The sequence below is a fragment of the Rana temporaria genome, chromosome 5 (assembly GCF_905171775.1).
Source record: "Rana temporaria chromosome 5, aRanTem1.1, whole genome shotgun sequence".
Lineage (NCBI taxonomy): Eukaryota > Metazoa > Chordata > Amphibia > Anura > Ranidae > Rana > Rana temporaria.
The window spans coordinates 310,692,995-310,719,451 of NC_053493.1; the positions used below are offsets into that span (position 1 = coordinate 310,692,995).

At 46.9% G+C, this 26,457-nt stretch overlaps 1 protein-coding gene across 1 annotated transcript in view; it reads right to left on the reverse strand.

The window, feature by feature from the left end:
* TRAPPC8 (trafficking protein particle complex subunit 8) overlaps positions 1 to 23,428 on the reverse strand; it is a 146,435-nt gene extending 123,007 nt beyond the window's left edge. Inside the window, 2 exon segments of the mRNA XM_040354114.1 lie at positions 7,071 to 7,265; positions 23,128 to 23,428. Coding sequence (XP_040210048.1) covers positions 7,071 to 7,265; positions 23,128 to 23,284 — 352 coding nt within the window. The 5' untranslated portion in view covers positions 23,285 to 23,428.
* Between the last annotated feature and the right edge of the window lie 3,029 nt (positions 23,429 to 26,457).

Sequence of the window (26,457 nt, forward strand, 5' to 3'; positions counted from 1 at the left end):
CTTAAATTGTAAAGGGTAACTCCACTTCCTCAGGGCAAAAAAATGTATACAAAATAACAAATCTAGTACAGCAATACCTTGGATTACGACCCCCCCCCCTAAATTCCAGGACGTCATTTGACGTCCTACAGTAGGGAAGTGGTTAAACAATGATCTGGTGTAGGCGTTATTTAAAATGATGTACAAATTACTGAAAATGTCAATTAACTGTGAGCTGTAATCATATCTGACAGGGGCTATAAAGCTTATAAAGGCTCATCCATATACACATCTGATATCACTTAGTGCTGTACTGAGAAACATTTGAACACAAAATCTGCCCCATTACCAAAGTATAATATAGTATTTGCATTCTTTAGCACATCAGAAAAGAACACATTTTCATGCAGCGCAAACAACATTCCTACACCACAACAAAATGCAAGGGGTTATATCACAAAAGTAGGATGCTTCCAAAACACATGAAAAAGCAGGTCATACAAACTAAGAATATGAACAAGGTTTTTTTGTTTGTGCATTTTTTATTTCAATGTGCTAAAAAAGGCACAAAAGTGCTAAAACACCAAGGGGTTGATTTACTAAAGGCAAACAGTCTGTGCACTGTCATAGATCTGGGAGGAAGCTCTGAAATGAAGGAAAAAAGCTCTACCGATTTCTATAATCCAATAATGTGCAAACATTTTTCCTTGTGTGTTACCCTCAGATATAGAGCAAGTGTACTTGTAGTGCACAATTTTGCCTTTAGTAAATTGGCCATGCAGTTCAGAGAATGATAGCAGTATTAAACCCAAAACCAAAAAATGTAATATATTGAAGATTATTTATTATTAGAAAATGCATTAAAGCAGGGCTCAACAAAATCCGGGCGCCCGGTCGCAATTGCGACAAGAAATTGTGACCTGGCCCCCGCCGGTAATTGAGGCCGCGGCCTTCTGCAGGCGTAAGCTTCCTTCTGTGATCTGGCGCCATCTTGTGGTAGCCGTTGGCATTACAAGTAAAACAGCAGGTCTAATGTGCCATCTCCTTCCCTCTTATTAGAACCCCCAAACATATATATATATATATATTTTTTATTCTAATACCCTAGAGAATAAAATGGCGGTCGTTGCAATACTTTCTGTCACACCGTATTTGCGCAGCGGTCTTACAAGCGCACTTTTATAGGGGAAAAAATACACTTTTTTAAATAAAAAAATAAGACAACAGTAAAGTTAGCTCAATTTTTTTTATATTGTGAAAGATAATGTTACGCCGAGTAAATTGATACCCAACATGTCATGCTTCAAAATTGTGTCCGCTAGTGAAATGACGACAAACTTTTACCCTTTAAAATCTCCATAGGCGACGTTTAAAAAAATTCTATAGGTTGTATGTTTTGAATTAGAGGAGTTCTAGGGCTAGAATTATTGCTCTCGCTCTACCAATCGCGGCGATACCTCACATGTGTGGTTTGAATACCGTTTACATATGCGGGCGCTACTCACGTATGCATTCGCTTCTGCACGCGAGCTTGGTGGGACGGGGCGCGTTTTCTGGCTCCTAACTTTTTTAGCTGCCTCCTAGATTCCAAGCAAATTTGTCAAACCCTGCATTAAAGTGATATAAAAGTCTAAATTTTTAGAGGTAGTAAACAGTATTTTGTAAAAAGCCACTCACAGGCAGGGCTATTATAACAGAAGAGACCCCAGAGGTCACAAATGACCCCAATGCCTGTCAGTGAATAATGCTTACAAGATGGTGGATGAAGCAGGCATGTAGCAGGTAAGTGAATCCAGAAGATGTTCCAGTGGCAGGGCAGTCCCAGTCTGATGATAAAGCTTCCAGGGAAGTCCACAAGATAACAGCCAATTTGTGCTGTGAGTGTTTAGGGAACACAATGGTGATGGAGCCTGGGGATGATGTCAGAGGAAGCGAGACAAAAACCAGCGTTTCGGAACAGCTCATTGGTTCCTTCTTCAGCCGGGTCACTTGGCTGAAGAAGAAACCAATGAGCTGTTCCGAAACGTGTCCCGCCTCTATGACACACTTCCTGCCCTCTTTCTGTTTTCTGTTCCATGCTGGTTTTTGTCTCGCTTCCTCTGACATCATCCCCAGGCTTCATCACCATTGTGTTCCCTAAACACTCACAGCACAAATTGGCTGTTATCTTGTGGACTTCCCTGGAAGCTTTATCATCAGACTGGGACTGCCCTGCCACTGGAACATCTTCTGGACACACTTACCTGCTACATGCCTGCTTCATCCACCATCTTGTAAGTGTTTTTAAACCCTAGTTTAGGGGATATTAAAAGTTTTATATTTCTGCACTTAGAGGCGCCTTGTTTGTTTTTCTGTTCCCATTAGAGATTGCTTGTCTCCCTGAGTGCTGCCTAAAGTGTGTGAAGATCTGCTACCCTCTCCAACACAGATTTTATCTGTCAGGATTCAAATTCTTGGAGCGCCCTGGATATACACATTTTTCTGTCAGTGAATAATGAGATCTGATATGCGCATACAGCTCGGCATGCCAGTGCAGTGACTTCCTTGCGGGAATGACGTCACCGCAGCCCGACCATTCAAGCAGCTGAAGATTTGGAACCCAGAAGGAAGACTGAGTTAACATGGAAGTGCCATGGACCAGAGAGAGCCATGACAGCCCAGTACTGGACAGCTCCATCTGTAGGCAAGTCTCTTATGCTGTACTAGTAAGCATTGCATATACTAGTACACTATATCAGGGCTTGACAAATTTGCTTGGAATCTAGGAGCCAGCTAAAAAAGTTAGGAGCCAGGTTTTTTTTTTTTTTTTTTTAACGACAAAGCTTTATTTTCAATATAAAAATGTATGGCATGGCACAGTGGTGACAATTGATGGCACAGTGGCTGTGTTTGATGGCATGGAACAGTGGCTGCGTTTGATGGCATGGCACAGTGGCTGCGTTTGATGGCATGGCACAGTGGCTGCGTTTGATGGCATGGAACAGTGGTGACAATTGATGGCACAGTGGCTGCGTTTGATGGCATGGCACAGTGGCTGCGTTTGATGGCATGGCACAGTGGCTGCGTTTGATGGCATGGCACAGTGGCTGCGTTTGATGGCATGGCACAGTGGCTGCGTTTGATGGCATGGCACAGTGGCTGCGTTTGATGGCATGGCACAGTGGCTGCGTTTGATGGCATGGCACAGTGGCTGCGTTTGATGGCATGGCACAGTGGCTGCGTTTGATGGCATGGCACAGTGGCTGCGTTCGATGGCATGGCACAGTGGCTGCGTTTGATGGCATGGCACAGTGGCTGCGTTTGATGGCATGGCACAGTGGCTGCGTTTGATGGCATGGCACAGTGGCTGCGTTTGATGGCATGGCACAGTGGTGACAATTGATGGGCACAGTGGCTGCGTTTGGCATGGCACAGTGGTGACAATTGATGGCACAGTGACTGCGTTTGATGGCATGGAACAGTGGTGACAATTGATGGCATGGCACAGTGGTGACAATTGATGGCACAGTGGCTGCGCTTGATGGCATGGCACAGTGGCTGCGTTTGATGGCATGGCACAGTGGTGACAATTGATGGCACAGTGGCTGCGTTTGATGGCATTGCACAGTGGTGACAATTGATGGCACAGTGGCTACGTTTGATGGCATGGCACAGTGGTGACAATTGATGGCACAGTGGCTGCGTTTGATGGCATGGCACAGTGGTGGACAATTGATGGGCACAGTGGCTGCGTTTGGCATTGCACAGTGGTGACAATTGATGGCACAGTGGCTACGTTTGATGGCATGGCACAGTGGTGACAATTGATGGCACAGTGGCTACGTTTGATGGCATGGCACAGTGGTGACAATTGATGGCACAGTGGCTGCGTTTGATGGCATGGCACAGTGGTGACAATTGATGGGCACAGTGGCTGCGTTTGGCATGGCACAGTGGTGACAATTGATGGCACAGTGGCTACGTTTGATGGCATGGCACAGTGGTGACAATTGATGGCACAGTGGCTACGTTTGATGGCATGGCACAGTGGTGACAATTGATGGCACAGTGGCTACGTTTAATGGCATGGCACAGTGGTGACAATTGATGGGCACAGTGGCTTCAAAGTGAACAATATTAACATGCCTGTGCTGTGCCCTAACTTTGCTAGTGTGAACCATAAGTGCAAAAATCCTATATAGTTATGCCATAACTATATAGGATTTTTGTGTGGTTCACACTAGCAACACTGAGTTCACACTAGCAACACTAATAACTGTTCCGGTTTTAAAAGTATTGTCTTCTTTTTTTTTTTTTCTTACCTTTAACCTTGTTCTCACAGAGCGCGAACAGCATGGGCAGCTCCGTTCCTGTGACTCCCCGTGGCACCGCCCCCTCAGAGAAAATTCCCCAATCCCCGGGACGAGAGGCGGCCGGAGGCGGAGCGCCCGCGGCCGGAGGCGGAGCGCCCGCAGCCTCTGCTTTTAGCATCGGCTGCATGATACACATTGACTCGCCGTGGCACCGCCCCCTCTGAGAAATTCCCCAATCCCCGGGGCGAGAGGCGGCCGGAGGCGGAGCGCCCGCAACCGCTGCTTGTATCATCGGCTTCATTATCCATACCGCCCGATGCATAGGCCGCAAAGCCGCGGCCTCAATTAGCGGCATGACCCGATCGCGGTTGTGGGGGGGGATGCGCGGCGACGCTCTCAGGATACCCCAGCTCTGCTGCCATGGGCGCCAGGTCAAAAATTCTAGGCGCAACGGCGACCTGGCGCCCGGAATTTGTCGAACACTGCACTATATGAATTAAACCTGCCGGGAGCACTTTTTCAGTCTCCTTATGAGACTTTACTACCACTTTATAGTTACAATAAGGGTCAACAGATATCGTTTTTTCTGAGCAGGTACTGATTTTTCTGCCTTTCAGGCCGATAGCCGATATCAGATGCTGGTATTCTATACATTACTGTCACCTGCCACCCAGAGCAAGCGCGTCACCTGCCACCCAGAGCAAGCGCGTCACCTGCCACCCAGAGCAAGCGCGTCACCTGCAGCTTGATCAGAAGTTCTTCCTCCCAATGTCTTCTGGGACATATGACAGGTCCTAGAAGACTTCGGGACTAGTCACAGCTGGGTGCTTATAGTAGAGATACCGTCACCCCGCGGGAGGACACGGGGAGACTAGTGCGTGCCAGTGCACCGCTGGATCGTGGGACAGGCGAGTGGCTGTTTATTAAAAATCAGCAGCTACACTTTTTGGAGCTGCCGACTTTTAAAAAAAACAAAAATATGACTGCAACTGCGCTTTAAGTTAATTTATACATCCTGATGAACCAGGGGGGGGTTTATTTAAACCTTTTTCTCCTCCAAATCTTGCAGAACTACAATTCCAGCACAAGTGTTATTTTATTTATTTTTTTAACCCAAAGGGTACACCACTTTCAGGGATTTCACCATCATCTAAAAAAGGGCAACTGAATAATGGGAACCCCATTCATATATTATTACACAATGCACAGTGTAAGAATAATAATGTCTAGACCGGTACTTTGCTCAGTTACTAAATCTTCTAAAGAACCTGCATGCATTACAGTTCTACACAAAAGCACAACACATTTTTGAACTTATGAAATGTAAAACAGTCCCAGCATCAAAAATGCAATGCTACTGAATACTAACATTCTACTAAAATATAAAAAAATTCTAAAAGAAGGTAATGACTTCTTACAAAACTAAGGCCTCTCTAACACTGCCCACCCAAAAGCATACCATACAGCCGTGCTGCAGCTGAAACATTTTGCGCTGCAGAAAATTTAACATGGTAAGTTGAGATGACAGGTGGCACCATTTTACTTATTTAAGTGAAATAAATCACCCTGCAAATGCCAAACACTTGGCTCATGATTGCTGTACATTAGTCCCAATGAAAACTGCCAATCGTTTTTCAGAGAATGAGCAAAATACGAACTAAACCTTTGACGAGTCATGGTAAACCTGCATGCCAACTACTGGAATTCACAGAAAAACTAAATATAGTGGTAACTGAATGGTGCAAATTGCTTCAGTTAGACCCTGGACTTCACCAGGTTCACTGTGTCGTACAATAGATGTAGGAGTTCAAAACTGCACATTGTGGAGCTTGCCTTACAGCCAAACACACGTCCACACACACAGACTCCGAGCCACGCAACGCCCACACAGACTCCGAGCCACGCAACGCCCACACAGACTCCGAGCCACGCAACGCCCACACAGACTCCGAGCCACGCAACGCCCACACAGACTCCGAGCCACGCAACGCCCACACAGACTCCGAGCCACGCAACGCCCACACAGACTCCGAGCCACACAACGCCCACACAGACTCCGAGCCACACAACGCCCACACAGACTCCGAGCCACAGAGCCTGGCAACATCCAGGATTTTATTAGTCAGCAAAAAGTGGCAGAGCTTGATGCGCAACGTCCACACACACCGAGACGCGCAATGTCCGGCCACAAAAGACACACACAGCATACATCCACAAGTATTTTTTTAGCCAGTGAAAAGTAGCAGAGTTTGACTTTTTTTTTTTTATATATGAAAAAGGCAGAGATGATAGGATTTCATCACAGGCTACTTTTATGCCTGTATAAATGAAATTGTACAATATATAAAATGTCCCCCTTGTGATTTTCAGAGTTGGGAACCTCTGTGGGAGCTGAAAGAAGAAGAGTCACACTGAGCACAAAGATTAAAGCCCAACTCAAGCCAAAATGCTATTTTTTGTTTTGGGTAGAGAGGAAAAGAGACCTTCAAAAATGGGGAGATCTCTCCAATGGGAGCAGAGATTAGTTGAGTAAATCAGATTTATATTCCTTCATGGCATGTCACCGCCAAAGGAAGTGATAGAAAATATTTCCAACAATACCAAAAAAAAAAAAAAAAAAAGGAAAAGAAAAGATAGCAATAAAACCAAAGGGACATGCAAAATCTTCCCTATTGTGTGCAAATAGTAAACATGTTTTGGCTGAAGTCAAGATTTAATGCTTTGAAAAAATAAAGGAGAAACTGCAAACAAAATAGCTAGCATGTTGCATATTAATTGCCAATAGAGCTCAATGCTTACCACTGATATTAAGGTCATAATCGCCCGCAGTAATCACATTTGGTACCAAACTTTCAGCAGGTTGGCTGGATGAGACAACATCATTCAGAAGTTTGCGGACTGCTGCTTGTAAAGGTGCTTGAGTAACGATGTTGTTGACAGTAATTTTTAGGTTTTTTATGACATGAAGTTGATTGTTGGGATCCCGCATATGAACTGAAAAGGAAAAATAGTCCTTTAAAAACATTCTACTGTACTTTTCAATGATGTAAAATCACATTTACTATACAGTGAAAATAATACAAAACCATGGGGATAGCACATAACAAAACACTGGCTAATAAAGAACAAAAAAAACCTCCAATGGCAGGGGACTTTATAGGCACATCAGACAAAGATTCTTCAGAGACACATGTACATATAAAAATAAAAAATAAACCAAGATAAAACCTGTATCTAATAGGGCTGCGCATCTTCACCGGTCTCACGATTCGATGCGCATGGCTCTCCCCCCCAAAATACTAAAGGAGATGATCAGAGACTGCAGACGTGGTACAGGAGATGATCAGAGACTGCGGACATAGTACAGGAGATAATCAGAGACTGCGGACATAGTACAAGAGATGATCAGAGACTGCGGACATAGTACAAGAGATGATCAGAGACTGCGGACATAGTACAAGAGATGATCAGAGACTGCGGACATAGTACAAGAGATGATCAGAGACTGCGGACATAGTACAAGAGATGATCAGAGACTGCAGACATAGTACAGAAGATATTCAGAGACTGCGGACATAGTACAGGAGATAATCAGAGACTGCGGACATAGTACAGGAGATAATCAGAGACTGCGGACATAGTACAGGAGATATTCAGAGACTGCGGACATAGTACAAGAGATGATCAGAGACTGCGGACATAGTACAAGAGATGATCAGAGACTGCGGACATAGTACAAGAGATGATCAGAGACTGCAGACATAGTACAGGAGATATTCAGAGACTGCAGACATAGTACAAGAGATGATCAGAGACTGCGGACATAGTACAAGAGATGATCAGAGACTGCAGACATAGTACAGGAGATATTCAGAGACTGCGGACATAGTACAAGAGATGATCAGAGACTGCGGACATAGTACAGGAGATGATCAGAGACTGCAGACATGGTACAGGAGATGATCAGAGACTGCGGACATGTTACAGGAGATGATCAGAGACTAAACATCGATTGTCACGGTCGCATGCATCGGTGCCGCATCGGGGACACCCGAATCGCGATGCACCGATTAAATTGGACACCCCTAGTATCTAATGAAGATATAAGTAATTAAAAGAATGGCTTATACACATATGTTGGCAGCACATGAAATTGCTACAGAGAACCTTAAATATGGATTGAATATACAATGAAACATCCATAGGAGGCTGTGTGGGCCCTTCTCTGATGCCCCTAGTGGCCTCCGGACTGCCTGCAGCGCTTGCGACTACAGGGGATATAAAAAGTCTACACACCCCTGTTAAAATGTCAGGTTTCTGTGGTGTAAAAAAAAATAGACAAAGATAAATAATTTCAGAACTTTAATCTTTTACTGGTGAAGCCATTCCTTTGTTGATTTGGATGTATGCTTTGGGTCATTGTCATGCTAAAAGATGAAGTTCCTCTTTATGTTCAGCTTTCTAGCAGAAGCCTGAAGGTCTTGTGCCAATATTGACTGGTATTTGGAACTGTTCATAATTCCCTCTAACGTGACTAAGGCCCCTGTTCCAGCTGAAGAAAAACAGCCCAAAGCATGATGCTGCCACCACCATGCTTCACGGTGAGTATGATGTTCTTTTGGTGATGTGTAGTGTTGTTTTTGCACCAAACATATCTTTTGGAATTATGGCCAAAAAGTTCAACCTTGGTTTCATCAGACCATAAAACATTTTTTGGGAGACTTTAGTTTTGTTTTTGCAAAATTTAGCCAGGCTTGGAGGTTTTTCTTCACTTACATCTTGCCACTCTACCCCATAGCCCAGACATATGAAGAATAGAGGAGATTGTTGTCACATGTACCACACAGCCAGTACTTGCCAGATATTCCTGCAGCTCCTGTAATGTTGCAGTAGGCCTCTTGGCATCCTCCCTGACCAGTTTTCATCTCGTCTTTCCATCAATTTTGGAGGGACATCCAGTTCTTGGTGTGTCACTGTTGTGTTGTACCCTTCTCCTGACTGATACCATGTAACAAGGAGATCACTTTGATGCATTGAAAGCTCTCTGTAGACCATGGCTTTTGTGGTAGGATGCGACCAAGAAAATGTCTGGAAAGACCTACTAGAACAGCTGAACTTTATTTGGGGTTAATCAGAGGCATCTTAAATGATGGCAGATGTGTATTGCGTTGGAATGTCATTACTTAATTCTGAGCTACATCCCCAGTTATAAGAGGGTGTAAACACTTATGCAACCACATTATTTGTCTTTTTTTTTTGTTTACTCCCCCCAAAAGATTTCAGTTTGTTGTACAGTTTACAGGTCACATTAAAAGTAGAAAAAGTTCTGAAATTGTTTATCTTTGTCTCATTTTTTTTAAACCACAGAAAGCGGCCATTTTAACAGAGATGCGTAGACTTTATATATCCACTGTACTTAGACACATGCTTGTGGCACCACAACCTTTTGCTTTTATATCCTTTTGGCTTATCCATTGAACAGGGGCATTTGTGGCCTGGTCCGTATTCACACAATGTGTGCACTTCTTGCATGCTGGTTATATAGATATGTACTGTATATTTACTGTCGTTTTTGTATTATAGGATACCTATATTTGTACCTTTTGTGCATCCCTGAAAACCCATAATTTTGAAACGCGTTGGATGTCTCATTGTATATGCAATCCATGTTTAGAATGTTACTAAACCCACAACAGTAAAATCAGTCTGTATATGCAGAACAGCATGCTTGCTATACTCATTGAGGAACTTTATGGGGTTAATTTTCTACATTGTGTAAAAAGGCTGTTTTATCCTGTATGCACAGATCCTTCCCCTCCTGCACTGTCTATCTTGAGAAAGCCAGCTAATACAGGCAGGGTAGTCAACCTGCACATGCTCCATTGTGTCTTTTATGCTGTATTGTAGAGAATATTTCCTTGTTGAGCCAAACTAGCCAGGTCATATATTGACATCACACATGTGGGCATGTGTACAGGCTGCAGTGGAACTCTACTCCTACCTGAACTCTCAGCACTGGAGAAACTGTGCAGTTTATCATTGACAGCGATATACAGATCAGCCAAAAAGGTATATATAGTGGCAATATTTTAATGTAAAGAGAAGATTTATAAGCTGTGGGCACTGTGTTGGGGCAGAGGAACTATTTTCATATTACTGGTTTTAGAAACACGTTGAGGTTCTCGGTAGCAATTTTCTGTGCTGTCAACAGATGTGTATAGGCCATTCTTTTAACCACTTTTAAATAGATAAAAATGGTCTCTGCGGCAGATACGTCGCAAGATCACTTTTATCGGTGGCAGGAGAGAGGCCCCCCCCCTCCCACCGCTCTCCGGTGCCCACCAGAGCCGTCGGCAGCGGCGGAGGTGATCCGGTCCTGTCCCTGCCTGTGTATGGAGACGAGTGAGGGGAAGATGGCCCCCACCGTCTCCATAACACTGCAGGGCGGAAGCGACTTCAAATCGTCACTTCCGCCCATACATCTTAAAGGGACATTTTTTTCAAATGACAATTTTTTTTTTTATTGCATTTAAGTCCAAATATGAGATCTAAGGTCTTTTTGACAGGATGTTTACATTCCTTGTAATAGGAATAAAAGTGACCCAACTTTTTTTTTTTTTTTTTAAACAGTTTTAAAATCAATAAAGTAAAATAAATAAGAAAAAAACTATTTTTTTTAAAGCGCCCCGTCCCAACAAACTCATGCGCAGAAGCGAACGCATCTGTGAGCAGCGCCCGCATATGAAAACGGTGTTCAAACCACACAAGAGGCATCGCCGCGATCGTTAGAGCGAGAGCAATAATTCTATCCCTAGACCTCCTGTGTAACTCAAAACATGCAACCTGTAGAATTTGTTAAACGTCACCTATGGAGATTTTTAAAGGGTAAAAGTTTGACGCCATTCCACAAGCGGAAGCAATTTTGAAGCGTGACATGTTGGGTATCAATTTACTTGGCGTAACATTACCTTTCACAATATAACTGTTGTCTTATTTTTAAGTTCAAAAAGTGAATTTGTTCCAAAAAAAGTGCACTTGTAAGACCGCTGCGCAAATACGGTGTGACAAAAAAGTATTGCAATGACCACCATTTTATTCTCTAGGGTGTTAGAAAAAAAAGTATAATGTTTGGGGGTTCCAAGTAATTTTCTAGCAAAAAAAAACAACTTGTTTTTAACTTATAAACACAGGCCCAGATTCTCAACCAAGATACGACGGCGTATCTCCAAATACGCCGTCGTATCTCTGCGTTGATCTGTCGCATCTATGCAACTGATTCTTAGAATCAATTACGCATAGATATCCATTAGATCCGACAGGCGTAAGTCTCCTACGCCGTCGGATCTTAAGTGCATTTTTTTTTGGGCCGCTAGGTGGCGCTTCCGTCGAAATCCGCGTCGAGTATGCAAATTAGCTAGATACGCGAATTCCTGAACGTACGTGCGGCCGACGCAGTAAAGTTACGACGTTTACGTTAGGCTTTTCCCGGCGTATAGTTGCCCCTGCTATATGAGGCGCAGCCAATGTTAAGTATGGCCGTCGTTCCCGCCAGGGCTGTGGAGTCGGTAGATAAATGTTCCGACTCCGACTCCTCAGTTTTATGTACTTCCCACTCCCCGACTCCGACTCCTCTGTATTAATATGCGAATGTATTTTATACATTCCTTGAGGGAAAGGAACGCAACCTACCACAGGACTACTGGCTGGGAAGCCAACAGTCTACTGTATTGCACAGTTTAAGCAAAAGACAAACACAATGAAAACAACGTTTTTTATTCTAAAACATGATTTTCCTAGGAGAATCCCATAGTCATGTTTAAAGTTTAAGCTAACAATCGGAGTTTACAAGTTTTTATAGCCTTCGCTAAATGACAGCAGTTTTTCCAATAGTTTACAGCTTCAGTCTTGAACTATTGGCCCTCCATTCCCTTCACTTATACAAGTGTCTCACTCTCTAGTCCTGCAAAAAACATATTTATTTAATCCCTTATCAGTGAGAGGCTAGGTTACACATGGACGCTGCGTTCCCTGTAAAAGCAGAACACAACACTATGGAAAGTATAAGTATTGCAGCTCCTAATTGTGTGTTGCGTGCCATATAGTGAAGCACATGAAAAGCATGCTTCTTCACGGTCACTTAACGTGTTCGTTTTGCGGTTACGTGAGGCACTGCATGCATTGGTCTTTATTCTTACAGTAGAGAAGTCATTAATTATAACTTTTTGTGAATTGGGACATTTAAACTTGCTTTTTTTTATTTTTATTCCAATCTAAATTTAGTAGGAGTCGGAGTCGGAGTCGGTGCATTGTTTGCCGACTCCGACTCCAGGTACCCAAAATTTCCCCCGACTCAGACTCCTCGACTCCGACTCCACAGCCCTGGTTCCCGAGCCCAAATTTGAAAAAGTTACATTGTTTGCGTAAGTCGTCCGTGAATGGGGCTGGACGTCATTTACGTTCACGTCGAAACCAATGACGTACTTGCGACGTCATTTGGAGCAATGCACACTGGGATATTTTACGGACGGCGCATGCGCAGTTCGTTCAGGTCGGGGACGCGCTTCATTTAAATGATACACGCCCCCTACCCGCCGAACTTGAATTCCGCTGCGTGATTTACGCTACGCCGTCGCAACTTTACAGGCAAGTGCTTTGTGAATAAAGCACTTGCCTGAAAAACTTGCAGCGGTGTAACGTAAATCGGATATGTTACGCAACCGCATAGATACGCCATTCTACAAGAATCTGGCCTACAGAGTCTAAAAAACAGGCTCGGTCCTTAAGTGGTTAATCACCTATATTTTCATTAGACATTACACGTTTTATCTTGGTGGTTAATAAAATGTGTTTTTTTTATATATGTGCCTATAAAGTCCACTTGCTTAGGAGGTTATTTCTCTGTTCACATTGGGATGATGGCGCCCTCACAGCTCTCTACCATATCTACTTCTGTAGAATAGAAAATTCCGCGCCAAATATAAATAAGTACTAAATTAAACTAAATAAGCTGCTCCTCAAAGAACAATACTGAATTGTGATAATGAAAATGGAAGGTAGAGGGCCCCCCTGAAGACGAGTAATCGAAACGGACGTTGGAGGCAGTCCTGGTCACGAGACGCCCCCCCGCTCTGGTGAAGCTGACAGGAAGGAGTTTATGGTGGAACTACGGCGGTGGTATCCGATCCTGATAAACCAAGTTTTGAACCGCAGATTGGCGGTGACAGGCCTGCAGTCCCAGTGCCGGGTAGGCACTTTTAAAGTAAGAGGCCATTTGGCTTTCCGTTGTTTTTAGTTGTTTTTATTATTAAAATGTTATTACGCTATCGGCGTCTACCGGTTCTCTTTTTTTGCATATCATCCTTATCTGGAACGCCTGGAAACGAGATTCAATAGTCCATATCCATGTGTGTGTAGGCACAATCCTGCACTAGCCCGTATGACCATCTTTTTAAGTAAAGTGGTCAACAGGCTCTGGTAAGAGCACTTTATATACAAAGCACCTTGGGTGGAAACAAGTGAAATTTGAAAAGTATGGTGGTGGCATTTTCTACTTTTCTCCACTAGGAAGATCACAGCAATTGTCAAGATTCGTTTGGCTTTCTATGCATGCTATTGGGACTCTATTTTTTTATTTTTTTGGTGTTTAACACAGTGAACCTCAGTGTTTTTTGCTTACACTGCAGAGGAATCTGCGTATTCATGCACATCTGTGTGGGACATTTCTGCTGTATATTGATTTATATTGTTTCAGCAATCACTGTTCACATATGCTTTTGGAAACGTATTTTATTATTAATTGTTGCACGTTGTTGTGTGGTATTCCACATTTCACAATCACTATTGTGTGGTTGAGCGCCCTCTACCTTCCATTTTCATATCTACTTCTGGCTCATAAAGAGAATAGAATAATATGAGAATGTGAAAGGGAAAATCAGGCTGATCAGGACAGACGTTTTCCTTTCCAAGGTGCCCTGAGAAGATGAAATGGAGAAATGTAACTGGGTACCAATAATGTCAGAATCCTGCATATATTATTATGTTACTTCCGTATACCAAAGTATATCTATTTACACATAATAGTACATGTCCAGAATTTGGGGCTGACGTTCTACCTAAATGAAGCAGATAGGTAAGGAGTAGGGATGAGCTCTGGTGTGTTCGCACAGTCCACGTGCAGAGCCCGCCAGGAAGTCTGCACTGCGCTGCCCTAACCACAGGCAGGGAGACATTTCCCGATGCTCGGCTGCAGAATCGGCAAATGTCTCCCTGCCTGTGATTAGCTCAGCGCCGTGCAGACTTCCTAGCGGGCTCTGCACGTGGAGTGTGCGAACACGCCGGAGCTCATCCCTAGTAAGGAGAAGGTAATCTGTGTACCCCAGCTGTGGCGACCCTACAAATCCCACCATACATTTGCCTGTTGGGTGTTATGCCAGTAGCAGTTTTCTGCAGGAAGCCTGTAGTGGGTTGAGCCTGCTGAATCTCTCCCACAGCTCTGCACAGGCTATTACCACACATCTGTGATGTCACTGCTACTCTTACAAGGTAATATCTGGGTTTGCAAAAGAATTTGTTACACACAAAGTGGATTTATATATTTTTCTGGATATTGAGGAATTTATTTAAAATTAAGCTTTTTGTGTCTAGAGGGTATATTTGGGTTGTAAACCCCCACATATACCCAGTTAGGTGACTGCCCTCAGGTGATACAGATATTAAACAAATCTTCCTACATAAGTTGTACCCGTTTATCTACGACCATCTTTCTGCTCCATAAATTCAAAGTGCAGGATTTATTTAGGATTTCTCTGCCCTGAAAAGCAGGGGGCGGCTGAAGCTACATCAGTGAGAGCTGCTCTTCGGGGGGGGGGGGGGGGGGGGGGCTGGCACTGGGACGCAGCACACAGGAACAGAGCTAATGGTGTCAATCATTGGCTGTGCCATCCCCTCCCCATTGTTCTCATGCTGATAGCAGAGGAAGAAGGCAGCGGGCAGAAATGATACCAAGGCTCCTTTCACCACCCAGGGCGCGTCCGTTTTGACATACTCTGCTTGTTCAGGGGGATCGATGCGTTGATCTCCGCTGAGCAGGCGGATGACAGGTCCATCTCCACTCACTGTGCTGAGACAGACCTGTCAGAGTCCCACTCTCTTCTATGGGGAGAGCGGATGAAAACAGACCGCCTGTCCATTTTCATCCGATCGACAGATGGAATGTAGGACCTCCATCCATCTGGATTTGGCAGACCAGATTGGATAGCAGCAGATGTAAGCGGACATGTCATCGCTGACTTCCTTCGCTCCATAGAGGTGAATTGAGGGTCTGATCAGGTCCACATAAAAAAAAAAAAAACAGGCGGACCTGATCAGACAGCATGTGTGAAAGGGGACTGCTCTGGATTGAGACAAGTACACACTATAGAGGGATATGCTTTGTTCATATTTCATGTCTGAGGTTTACAGAACTAGCAGAACTAAACCCTCCTATCCGTTCCAGCCAATGAAGCTGCCATCTTAGCCTTGGTTTTGTTTCGCTTTAAAATAGCACGAGGGAACACAGGGGCGTGAAGTCACTATTTGAACTGAAAGCTGTGATGTGTACCAATAAAGGCACATAGCAATCTGAGTACACGTTATACAGAAAACCTAGGACATCTCACTGTGGAACTCAAACATTACAATCTGTAATTAGCATAGCAATTGTCATACAGGAGTTCCATCTGAAACCTCCATTACCTGTTTATCCTGCTAGTACATCACTTATCTCATTTCTTTAGTATAGTGACACGGCAGGTTGTTTGCAGTAAAATAATGCAGCTTTGTCACAATGTGGATAGGGGAACTTTTGGGACATATTTTAAAGGGTCTTTAAAGAGATCCTGTCATTACCAACATTCCAACCAGACATACCTAGAAAAGAAGAGCATTTATCTCTCAGTGCCAGAACAGCTTCCTTCATAAGAAATCCCTGACTGAAGTCCAAATGGGAAACAGACAGTGTTGATCTTCTTGGTCTCCTGCAGCTCTCTATTGTTCCTCCCATCAAGCTTCATACAGGGCCTTCTTCCTGTAATGCCAGGAGGTCAGCAGGAGAAACCACTGCAGGAGACCAGAATGACCATCTCTCCCGAAAGTGTCTGTTTCCCAATGGACTACAGCCAGGGATTTCTGGTGAACAGAGCGCCGCTCTGGAGGAGCAGACAGTGAGAGAGGTAGTCACTTCTTTCCCAGGTATGCCTGTAGGCAATGTTTACGGTCATTCATTGACAGGATCACTTTAAAGCAGAACTAAGCTAGGAGCACTTACCATAATGTGCAAGTATATAAGGCACATTACGGAAAACGTACCTCTTAGCTTGCCCTCCTTCACGATGTAGGTCTGCGCTACCCATCTTCCCCTACTTCATCCAGACCTACTGTACGCCTCTTTTTCTTTGGCCAATGGGAGGCAGGCATTGACCACTTTTTTTTTTTGTTAATGGCTTTTACTGCTCTGCAGAAACTCTATAAACTAGCACATTTCTTGGGGGTGCATTTGGTTTCACTTTAAAGGGGTTGTAAAGGAAAAAAATGTGCAGTGCAGTCCTCCTTCACTTACCTCATCCTTCAATTTTGCTTTTAAATGTCCTTATTTCTTCTGAGAAATCCTCACTTCCTGTTCTTCTGTCTGTAACTACACACAGTAATGCAAGGCTTTCTCCCTGGTGTGGAGAAAGCCTCTTGAGGGGGTGAGCAGGAGTGTCAGGACGCCCTCTAACACACAGCTCCTTTCTCTATCTGCAAAGTAGAGAGTGTCCTGACTTGCCTGCTCGCCCCCTCCCCCCTCAAGAGGCTTTCTCCACACCAGAGAGAAAGCCTCGCATTACTGTGTGGAGTTACAGACAGAAGAACAGGAAGTGAGGATTTCTCAGAAGAAATAAGGACATTTAAAAGCAAAATCGAAGGATGAGGTATGTGAAGGAGGACTGTGCTGAGGTAAAGGAAGCTATTTAGGGGGAAAAAAATCCTTTACAACCCCTTTAATGCAAGGTCCAACAAATCCCAGGTGCCAGGTTTCCATGGCAACAAGAAATTGCATCCTGGCACCTGGCCTGCTGTCACACACCCCGTGATGTATCCCAGGCCCAGGATCAGCATAGCGGTTGCGGTCGAGTAGAGGGCACACATTTGCGCTCCCCTCCTCCTTGTTGCTGAGCCCGAAGTGACGTGTCTGTCGTCACTTCCGGGTCCCTGTTGACCACTTCAGCTCCAGAAGGTACCCCCTTAATGACCAGGCCATTTTTTGTGATACAGCACTGCGTTACTTTAACTGACAATTGCGCGGGTGTGTGACGAAAGTAAATTCCAATACGTGTAAATTAATTGATTTGAAGAGTTAAAGCATCTACAAACTTTGGTATATTTTTATTGATTTTCTTTTACAAGTAATGGTGGCGGTCAGTGCTTAACCACTTAAGGACCGGGCCTCTTTTTCAGATGTGTTGCTTACAAGTTAAAAATAATTTTTATTTGCTAGAAAATTACTTAGAACCCCCAAACATTATACATTCTTTCTAACACACTGGAGAATAAAATGGCGGTTGTTGCAATACTTTATGTCACACCGTATTTGCGCAGTGGTCTTACAATTGCACTTTTTTGGAAAAAAATACACTTTTTTTAATTAAAAAATAAGACAACAGTAAAGTTAGCCCATTTTTTTTTTTATATTGTGAAAGATAATGTCACGCCGAGTAAATTGATAACCAACATGTCACGCTTCAAAATTGCGCCCGTTCGTGGAATGGCGACAAACTTTTTCCCTTAAAAATCTTCATAGGCGACATTTAAAAAATTCTACAGGTTGCATGTTTTGAGTTACAGAGAAGGTCCAAGGCTAGAATTATTGCTCTTACTCTGACGATCGCAGTGATACCTCACATGTGCGGTTTAAACACCTTTTTCCTATGCGGGCGCAGCTTACGTATGTGTTCACTTCTGCACGCAAGCTCGTCGGGACAGGGCGCTTTAAAAAAAAATTTTGTTTGTCCTTATTTATTTTACTTTAAAAAATAAATAAAAATGTGTGTGACTTTTATTCCTATTACAAGGAATGTAAACATCCCTTGTAATAGAAAAAAAGCATGACAGGTCCTCTTAAATATGAGATCTGATGTCAAAAAGACCTCACATCTCATATTCACACTAAAATGCAATAATAATAAAAAAAAAAAAATTGTCATTTGAAAAATGGCCGCAGAGACCACCATTATCCTAAACCGGACCGCCGCCTGAAGACGAGGATGTCAGGGTTGTGGCAGCTAGCTGCTGCCATAACAGAGATATTCCGCTTCAAAGTGCCGAACGGAAATAGTCGTGCGGCGGTCCGGAAGTGGTTAATAGCGGACTGCGATTGGGGCAAGGCATGCGTAGAATGATCTTGTCCCTAAATCTTTTGGAACAAGCAGAGGTCATTGTACACGATTTCTGCCGACTGCCCATCTTTACATCTCAGCCCCGCTGCATGCTTGTGAGCATCGGCACCAAAGTTCACATGCCATACGATAAAATACAGTCACACTGCAGACGTAGATTGTTCTGGATTGGGTAGCTGGAGGCGATTGTAGCCGTATTTGTGCGCTTGCAAAAAAGAGCAACTGAATTCTGTCCATAATACTTATTTTATTTGCACCGACAACCAACCTACAGGGCAAGCTTTTGGGATGTACCCCCTTCTCCAATGTTCAAGAGTACTGGTAAAAGCCAAAGCTGGTGCTATAAATGTGGGCGTTAGTGAAAATGAGAAAAGGAATCATGGACAGAACTTCATTTTTGTTTACGTAGCTAAATACTATTTCTAGATTGTAAGCTCTAAGGAGCAGGGCCTCCGATTCCTCCTGTATTGTATTGTATCTGTTCTGTCCGACCTCATGTTGTAAAGCGCTGTGTAAACTGTTGGCGCCATATAAATCCTGTATAATAAATCCTGCGGCCCATAATGGAGCAGTGTGTATGAGCGCACAGCGTACAATATCTCTGTGTACGAATATTATGTACACAACAATTGTACGCCTGTGTGTATCAGCCCGCCACCCCTTCTGAAAAGCAATCCACAGTGGACTGCATTTCAGGAGTAGACTCCGCGCCCTCAGAGTGCTGACCCACCTCGCCAGCTGCAGGCTGGTTGTGGCATGGCCGCATTCAGTTGAATAATTTGCAGGTGGCGGCGGTATCACCTGCAGAAAGCGATGTCCCGTTTCATTTTTGCTGCGATGTGTGCAGCCCTGAGCGGCCTGGTTTAGGTGGAGGCTGTTATAACTGCGGCTCAATCGCCTGCTGTTACCGCCCTGAGGTTACCCGGGGCGAATGAGCCCCAATTGTGGCTGGACAGCGCGGTCCGCAGAAAGCATGGAGATCAATGTAAACAAAGGCATCAGAAATACAAGGAAAGTATATAGTGAATGCGGTCATCACAGGTAATCATCACCTACATTTCCCATCATTGGACACTCACTCTGACCTCTGACCCACAACTGGGGTCAGTCCCTGATTGTAGAACTAGGAACACACAGGTGCCCCCCCATTCCTCCTCCATGTAGATGACAGCCCCCCCCCCATTCCTCCTCCATGTAGATGACAGCCCCCCCCCCCATTCCTCATCCATGTAGATGACAGCCCCCCATTCCTCCTCCATGTAGATGACAGCCCCCCATTCCTTCTCCATGTAGATGACAGCCCCCCATTCCTCCTCCATGTAGATAACAGCCCCCCCCTTTCCTCCTCCATGTAGATGACAGACCCCCCCTTTCCTCCTCCATGTAGATGACAGACCCCCCCCCCTTTCCTCCTCCATGTAGCTGACAGACCCCCCCCCCATTCCTCATCCATGTAGATGACAGCCCCCCATTCCTCCTCCATGTAGATGACAGCCCCCCATTCCTCCTCCATGTAGATGACAGCCCCCCATTCCTTCTCCATGTAGATGACAGCCCCCCCATTCCTCCTCCATGTAGATAACAGTCCCCCCATTCCTCCTCCATGTAGATAACAGTCCCCCCCATTCCTCCTCCATGTAGATAACAGTCCCCCCCATTCCTCCTCCATGTAGATAACAGTCCCCCCCATTCCTCCTCCATGTAGATAACAGTCCCCCCCATTCCTCCTCCATGTAGATAACAGTCCCCCCCATTCCTCCTCCATGTAGATAACAGTCCCCCCCCATTCCTCCTCCATGTAGATAACAGTCCCCCCCATTCCTCCTCCATGTAGATAACAGTCCCCCCCATTCCTCCTCCATGTAGATAACAGTCCCCCCCATTCCTTCTCCATGTAGATAACAGTCCCCCCATTCCTCCTCCATGTAGATAACAGTCCCCCCCATTCCTCCTCCATGTAGATAACAGTCCCCCCCATTCCTCCTCCATGTAGATAACAGTCCCCCCCATTCCTCCTCCATGTAGATAACAGTCCCCCCCCCATTCCTCCTCCATGTAGATGACAGTCCCCCCCCATTCCTCCTCCATGTAGATGACAGTCCCCCCCCCATTCCTCCTCCATGTAGATGACAGTCCCCCCATTCCTCCTCCATGTAGATGACAGTCCCCCCATTCCTCCTCCATGTAGATGACAGCCCCCCCCATTCCTCCTCCATGTAGATGACAGTCCCCCCCCCCATTCCTCCTCCATGTAGATGACAGTCCCCCCCCCATTCCTCCTCCATGTAGATGACAGTCCCCCCATTCCTCCTCCATGTAGATGACAGTCCCCCCATTCCTCCTCCATGTAGATGACAGCCCCCCCCATTCCTCCTCCATGTAGAAAACAGCCCCCCCATTCCTCCTCCATGTAGATGACAGCCCCCCCATTCCTCCTCCATGTAGATGACAGCCCCCCCATTCCTCCTCCATGTAGATGACAGCCCCCCCATTCCTCCTCCATGTAGATGACAGCCCCCCCCCTCCTCCTCCATGTAGATGACAGCCCCCCCATTCCTCCTCCATGTAGATGACAGCCCCCCCATTCCTCCTCCATGTAGATGACAGCCCCCCCATTCCTCCTCCATGTAGATGACAGTCCCCCCATTCCTCCTCCATGTAGATGACAGCCCCCCCCATTCCTCCTCCATGTAGATGACAGCCCCCCCCATTCCTCCTCCATGTAGATGACAGCCCCCCCCATTCCTCCTCCATGTAGATGACAGCCCCCCCCATTCCTCCTCCATGTAGAAAACAGCCCCCCCATTCCTCCTCCATGTAGATGACAGCCCCCCCATTCCTCCTCCATGTAGATGACAGCCCCCCCATTCCTCCTCCATGTAGATGACAGCCCCCCCATTCCTCCTCCATGTAGATGACAGCCCCCCCATTCCTCCTCCATGTAGATGACAGCCCCCCCATTCCTCCTCCATGTAGATGACAGCCCCCCCATTCCTCCTCCATGTAGATGACAGCCCCCCCATTCCTCCTCCATGTAGATGACAGCACCCCCCATTCCTCCTCCATGTAGATGACAGCCCCCCCATTCCTCCTCCATGTAGATGACAGCCCCCCCATTCCTCCTCCATGTAGATGACAGCCCCCCCATTCCTCCTCCATGTAGATGACAGCCCCCCATTCCTCCTCCATGTAGATGACAGTCCCCCCCCCCATTCCTCCTCCATGTAGATGACAGTCCCCCCCCCCATTCCTCCTCCATGTAGATGACAGTCCCCCCCCCATTCCTCCTCCATGTAGATGACAGTCCCCCCCCATTCCTCCTCCATGTAGATGACAGTCCCCCTCATTCCTCCTCCATGAAGATGACACCCCCCCCATTCCTCCTCCATGTAGATGACACCCCCCCATTCCTCCTCCATGTAGATGACACCCCCCCCATTCCTCCTCCATGTAGATGACACCCCCCCCATTCCTCCTCCATGTAGATGACACCCCCCCATTCCTCCATGTAGATGACACCCCCCCCATTCCTCCTCCATGTAGATGACACCCCCCCATTCCTCCTCCATGTAGATGACACCCCCCCCCATTCCTCCTCCATGTAGATGACACCCCCCCCCCCCATTCCTCCTCCATGTAGATGACACCCCCCCCCCATTCCTCCTCCATGTAGATGACACCCCCCCCCCATTCCTCCTCCATGTAGATGACACCCCCCCCATTCCTCCTCCATGTAGATGACACCCCCCCCCCATTCCTCCTCCATGTAGATGACACCCCCCCCCCATTCCTCCTCCATGTAGATGACAGCCCCCCCCCATTCCTCCTCCATGTAGATGACAGCCCCCCCCCATTCCTCCTCCATGTAGATGACAGCCCCCCCCATTCCTCCTCCATGTAGATGACAGCTACCCCCATTCCTCCTCCATGTAGATGACAGCTACCCCCATTCCTCCTCCATGTAGATGACAGCTACCCCCATTCCTCCTCCATGTAGATGACAGCTACCCCCATTCCTCCTCCATGTAGATGACAGCACCCCCATTCCTCCTCCATGTAGATGACAGCACCCCCATTCCTCCTCCATGTAGATGACAGCCCCCCCATTCCTCCTCCATGTAGAGGACAGCACCCCCCCCCTTCCTCCTCCATGTAGATGACAGCCCCCCATTCCTCCTCCATGTAGAGGACAGCACCCCCCCATTCCTCCTCCATGTAGATGACAGCCCCCCCCATTCCTCCTCCATGTAGATGACAGCCCCCCCATTCCTCCTCCATGTAGATGACAGCCCCCCCATTCCTCCTCCATGTAGATGACAGCCCCCCATTCCTCCTCCATGTAGATGACAGCCCCCCATTCCTCCTCCATGTAGATGACAGTTTCCCCCCCCCTTTCTCCTCCATGTAGATGACAGTCCCCCCATCCCCCATGACACAGGACTCACCCTCAGTGCTGAGCCTGCAGAAGGGCCGGACCAGCTCACAGAAGGACAGCTGATTCTTCCTGGCCAGTCTCTCGGCCTCGTCACTGCACAGGGCCGCCACCTGAGGGATGAACGAGTCCTGGAGGAACTCCTGTACGGAGAGCAGGCACTGCGCCATCCCGCACACACCGACACTCAACACCCGGGGCTTAGGGCCTCAGCATGGCCTCGGTGACCGGAGACAAGGGTCGCTGTGTACGGCCAGTGTACGGCGCCGCTTCCTCCTCCCTCACACGCTCCGCCCCGCTCCCGTCAGCCGGTTTCAGCCTGTCACGTGACTTCCGCGCCTGTCAGCAGAGCAAGGAGGAGGAGGTGGGCTCCCGGGCGCCACCATGCGCCCATCCCGGGGTACTGCCTAGTGTCACTGCTGTCACATGATGCTGCTTACCCTTCACATCAGAGAGCTCCCTCCTTCACCTAAGAGTCACCCTTCACATCAGAGAGCTCCCTCCTTCACCCAAGAGTCACCCTTCACATCAGAGAGCCCCCTCCTTCACCCAAGAGTCACCCTTCACATCAGAGAGCCCCTTCCTTCACCCAAGAGTCATCCTTCACATCAGAGAGCCCCCTCCTTCACCCAAGAGTCACCCTTCACATCAGAGAGCTCCCTCCTTCACCCAAGAGTCACCCTTCACATCAGAGAGCTCCCTCCTTCACCCAATAGTCATCCTTCACATCAGAGAGCCCCATCCCTCACCTAAGAGTCACCCTTCACATCAGAGAGCTCCCTCCTTCACCCAAGAGTCACCCTTCACATCAGAGAGCTCTCTCCTTCACCCAAGAGTCATCCTTCACATCAGAGAGCTCCCTCCTTCACCTAAGAGTCACCCTTCACATCAGAGAGCTCCCTCCTTTACCCAAGAGTCACCCTTCACATCAGAGAGCCCCCTCCTTCACCCAAGAGTCACCCTTCACATCAGAGAGCCCCATCCCTCACCCAAGAGTCGCCCTTTACATCAGAGAGCTCCCTCCTTCACCCGAGAGTCACCCTTTACATCAGAGAGCTCCCTCCTTCACCCGAGAGTCACCCTTCGCATCAGAGAGCTCCCTCCTTCACCCAAGAGTCATCCTTCACATCAGAGAGCTCCCTCCTTCACCCAAGAGTCATCCTTCGCATCAGAGAGCCCCATCCCTCACCTAAGAGTCACCCTTCACATCAGAGAGCCCCATCCCTCACCTAAGAGTCACCCTTCACATCAGAGAGCCCCTTCCTTCACCTAAGAGTCACCCTTCACATCAGAGAGCCCCTTCCTTCACCCAAGAGTCACCCTTCACATCAGAGAGCTCCCTCCTTCACCCGAGAGTCACCCTTCGCATCAGAGAGCTCCCTCCTTCACCCAAGAGTCATCCTTCACATCAGAGAGCCCCATCCCTCACCTAAGAGTCATCCTTCACATCAGAGAGCCCATTCCTTCACCCAAGAGTCACCCTTCACATCAGAGAGCCCCTTCCTTCACCCAAGAGTCACCCTTCACATCAGAGAGCTCCCTCCTTCACCCGAGAGTCACCCTTCGCATCAGAGAGCTCCCTCCTTCACCCAAGAGTCATCCTTCACATCAGAGAGCTCCGCCCTTCACCCAAGAGTCATCCTTCACATCCGAGAGCCCCTTCCTTCACCTAAGAGTCACCCTTCACATCAGAGAGCCCCTTCCTTCACCCAAGAGTCACCCTTCACATCAGAGCGCTCCCTCCTTCACCCGAGAGTCACCCTTCGCATCAGAGAGCTCCTTCCTTCACCCAAGAGTCATCCTTCACATCAGAGAGCCCCATCCCTCACCTAAGAGTCATCCTTCACATCAGAGAGCCCATTCCTTCACCCAAGAGTCACCCTTCACATCAGAGAGCCCCTTCCTTCACCCAAGAGTCACCCTTCACATCAGAGAGCTCCCTCCTTCACCCGAGAGTCATCCTTCGCATCAGAGAGCTCCCTCCTTCACCCAAGAGTCACCCTTCACATCAGAGAGCTCCATCCCTCACCTAAGAGTCACCCTTCACATCAGAGAGCTCCCTCCTTCACCCAAGAGTCACCCTTCACATCAGAGAGCTCCCTCCTTCACCCAAGAGTCACCCTTCACATCAGAGAGCCCCATCCCTCACCTAAGAGTCACCCTTCACATCAGAGAGCCCCATCCCTCACCTAAGAGTCACCCTTCACACCAGAGAGCCCCTTCCTTCACCCAAGAGTCACCCTTCACATCAGAGAGCTCCATCCCTCACCTAAGAGTCATCCTTCACATCAGAGAGCCCCATCCCTCACCTAAGAGTCACCCTTCACATCAGAGAGCCCCTTCCTTCACCCAAGAGTCACCCTTCACATCGGAGAGCCCCATCCCTCACCTAAGAGTCACCCTTCACATCAGTCACCTTTCACATCAGAACCCCCTCTTTCATATCTAAGATTCTCCCTTCACATCAGAGACCAGAGCCCTCTCCTTTACCTAAGAGTGACCCTTCACATAAGACCCCCCCCCCATCACATCAGACCCCCCATAACATCAGACCCCCCATAACATCAGACCCCCCATAACATCAGACCCCCCATAACATCAGAGCCCCCATAACATAAGACCCACATAACATCAGAGCCCCTCCTTCACATCAGAATTCTCCCATCCCATCATAGTCCTCCTTCACATCAGAACACCATCCTACATATCATAGTCCTCTTTGACACCAGAGCCCACATCACATCGCACCACAGCCCTCTCCTTCCCAGATAGAAAGGATAACTTGTTAAAAATGTGTGGCAGTGTTGAATTGTAAGTCTGGTAACTTGCTGCACAATTTAACAGGCAAGTTGTACACTTGCAGAGCACTTGAAGCACAAGGTCTAGTTGAAGCTTTTCCAATTTTTAGTAACTTTGCCTGGCAAGTCTTTAGCAAGGGCAACATTGCAGTGGTGAGCCTACAGCAGGAGCTCTGCAAGTCTACAGCATGAACATTCAGCCATAGTGACCCCTGTGGTGGGATGACTATAGCAGAACATATCTGAACCAGAACTTGCAGCAGACTGGTCGAAAGTCTGCATAGAAAGTTAATTTGGAGTCATGCAATCAGGGGTCAAGTCCTGGGGAAAAAAGTGTGGGAACTCCCACCCAAGATCCACTCCCCCATCAAAAAAAAAATAATTATACGCTCATATGCATATATATTTCACAGAAAATACTGCTACTGGCCTGGCTGGTCTCGATACTGGCCTGACTGGTCTCTGTGCTGGCTTGGCTAGTCTCAGGGTGCTGGCTGGCTGGCCTCAGGATACTCGGTACTGGCTTGGCTGGTCTCGGTACTGGC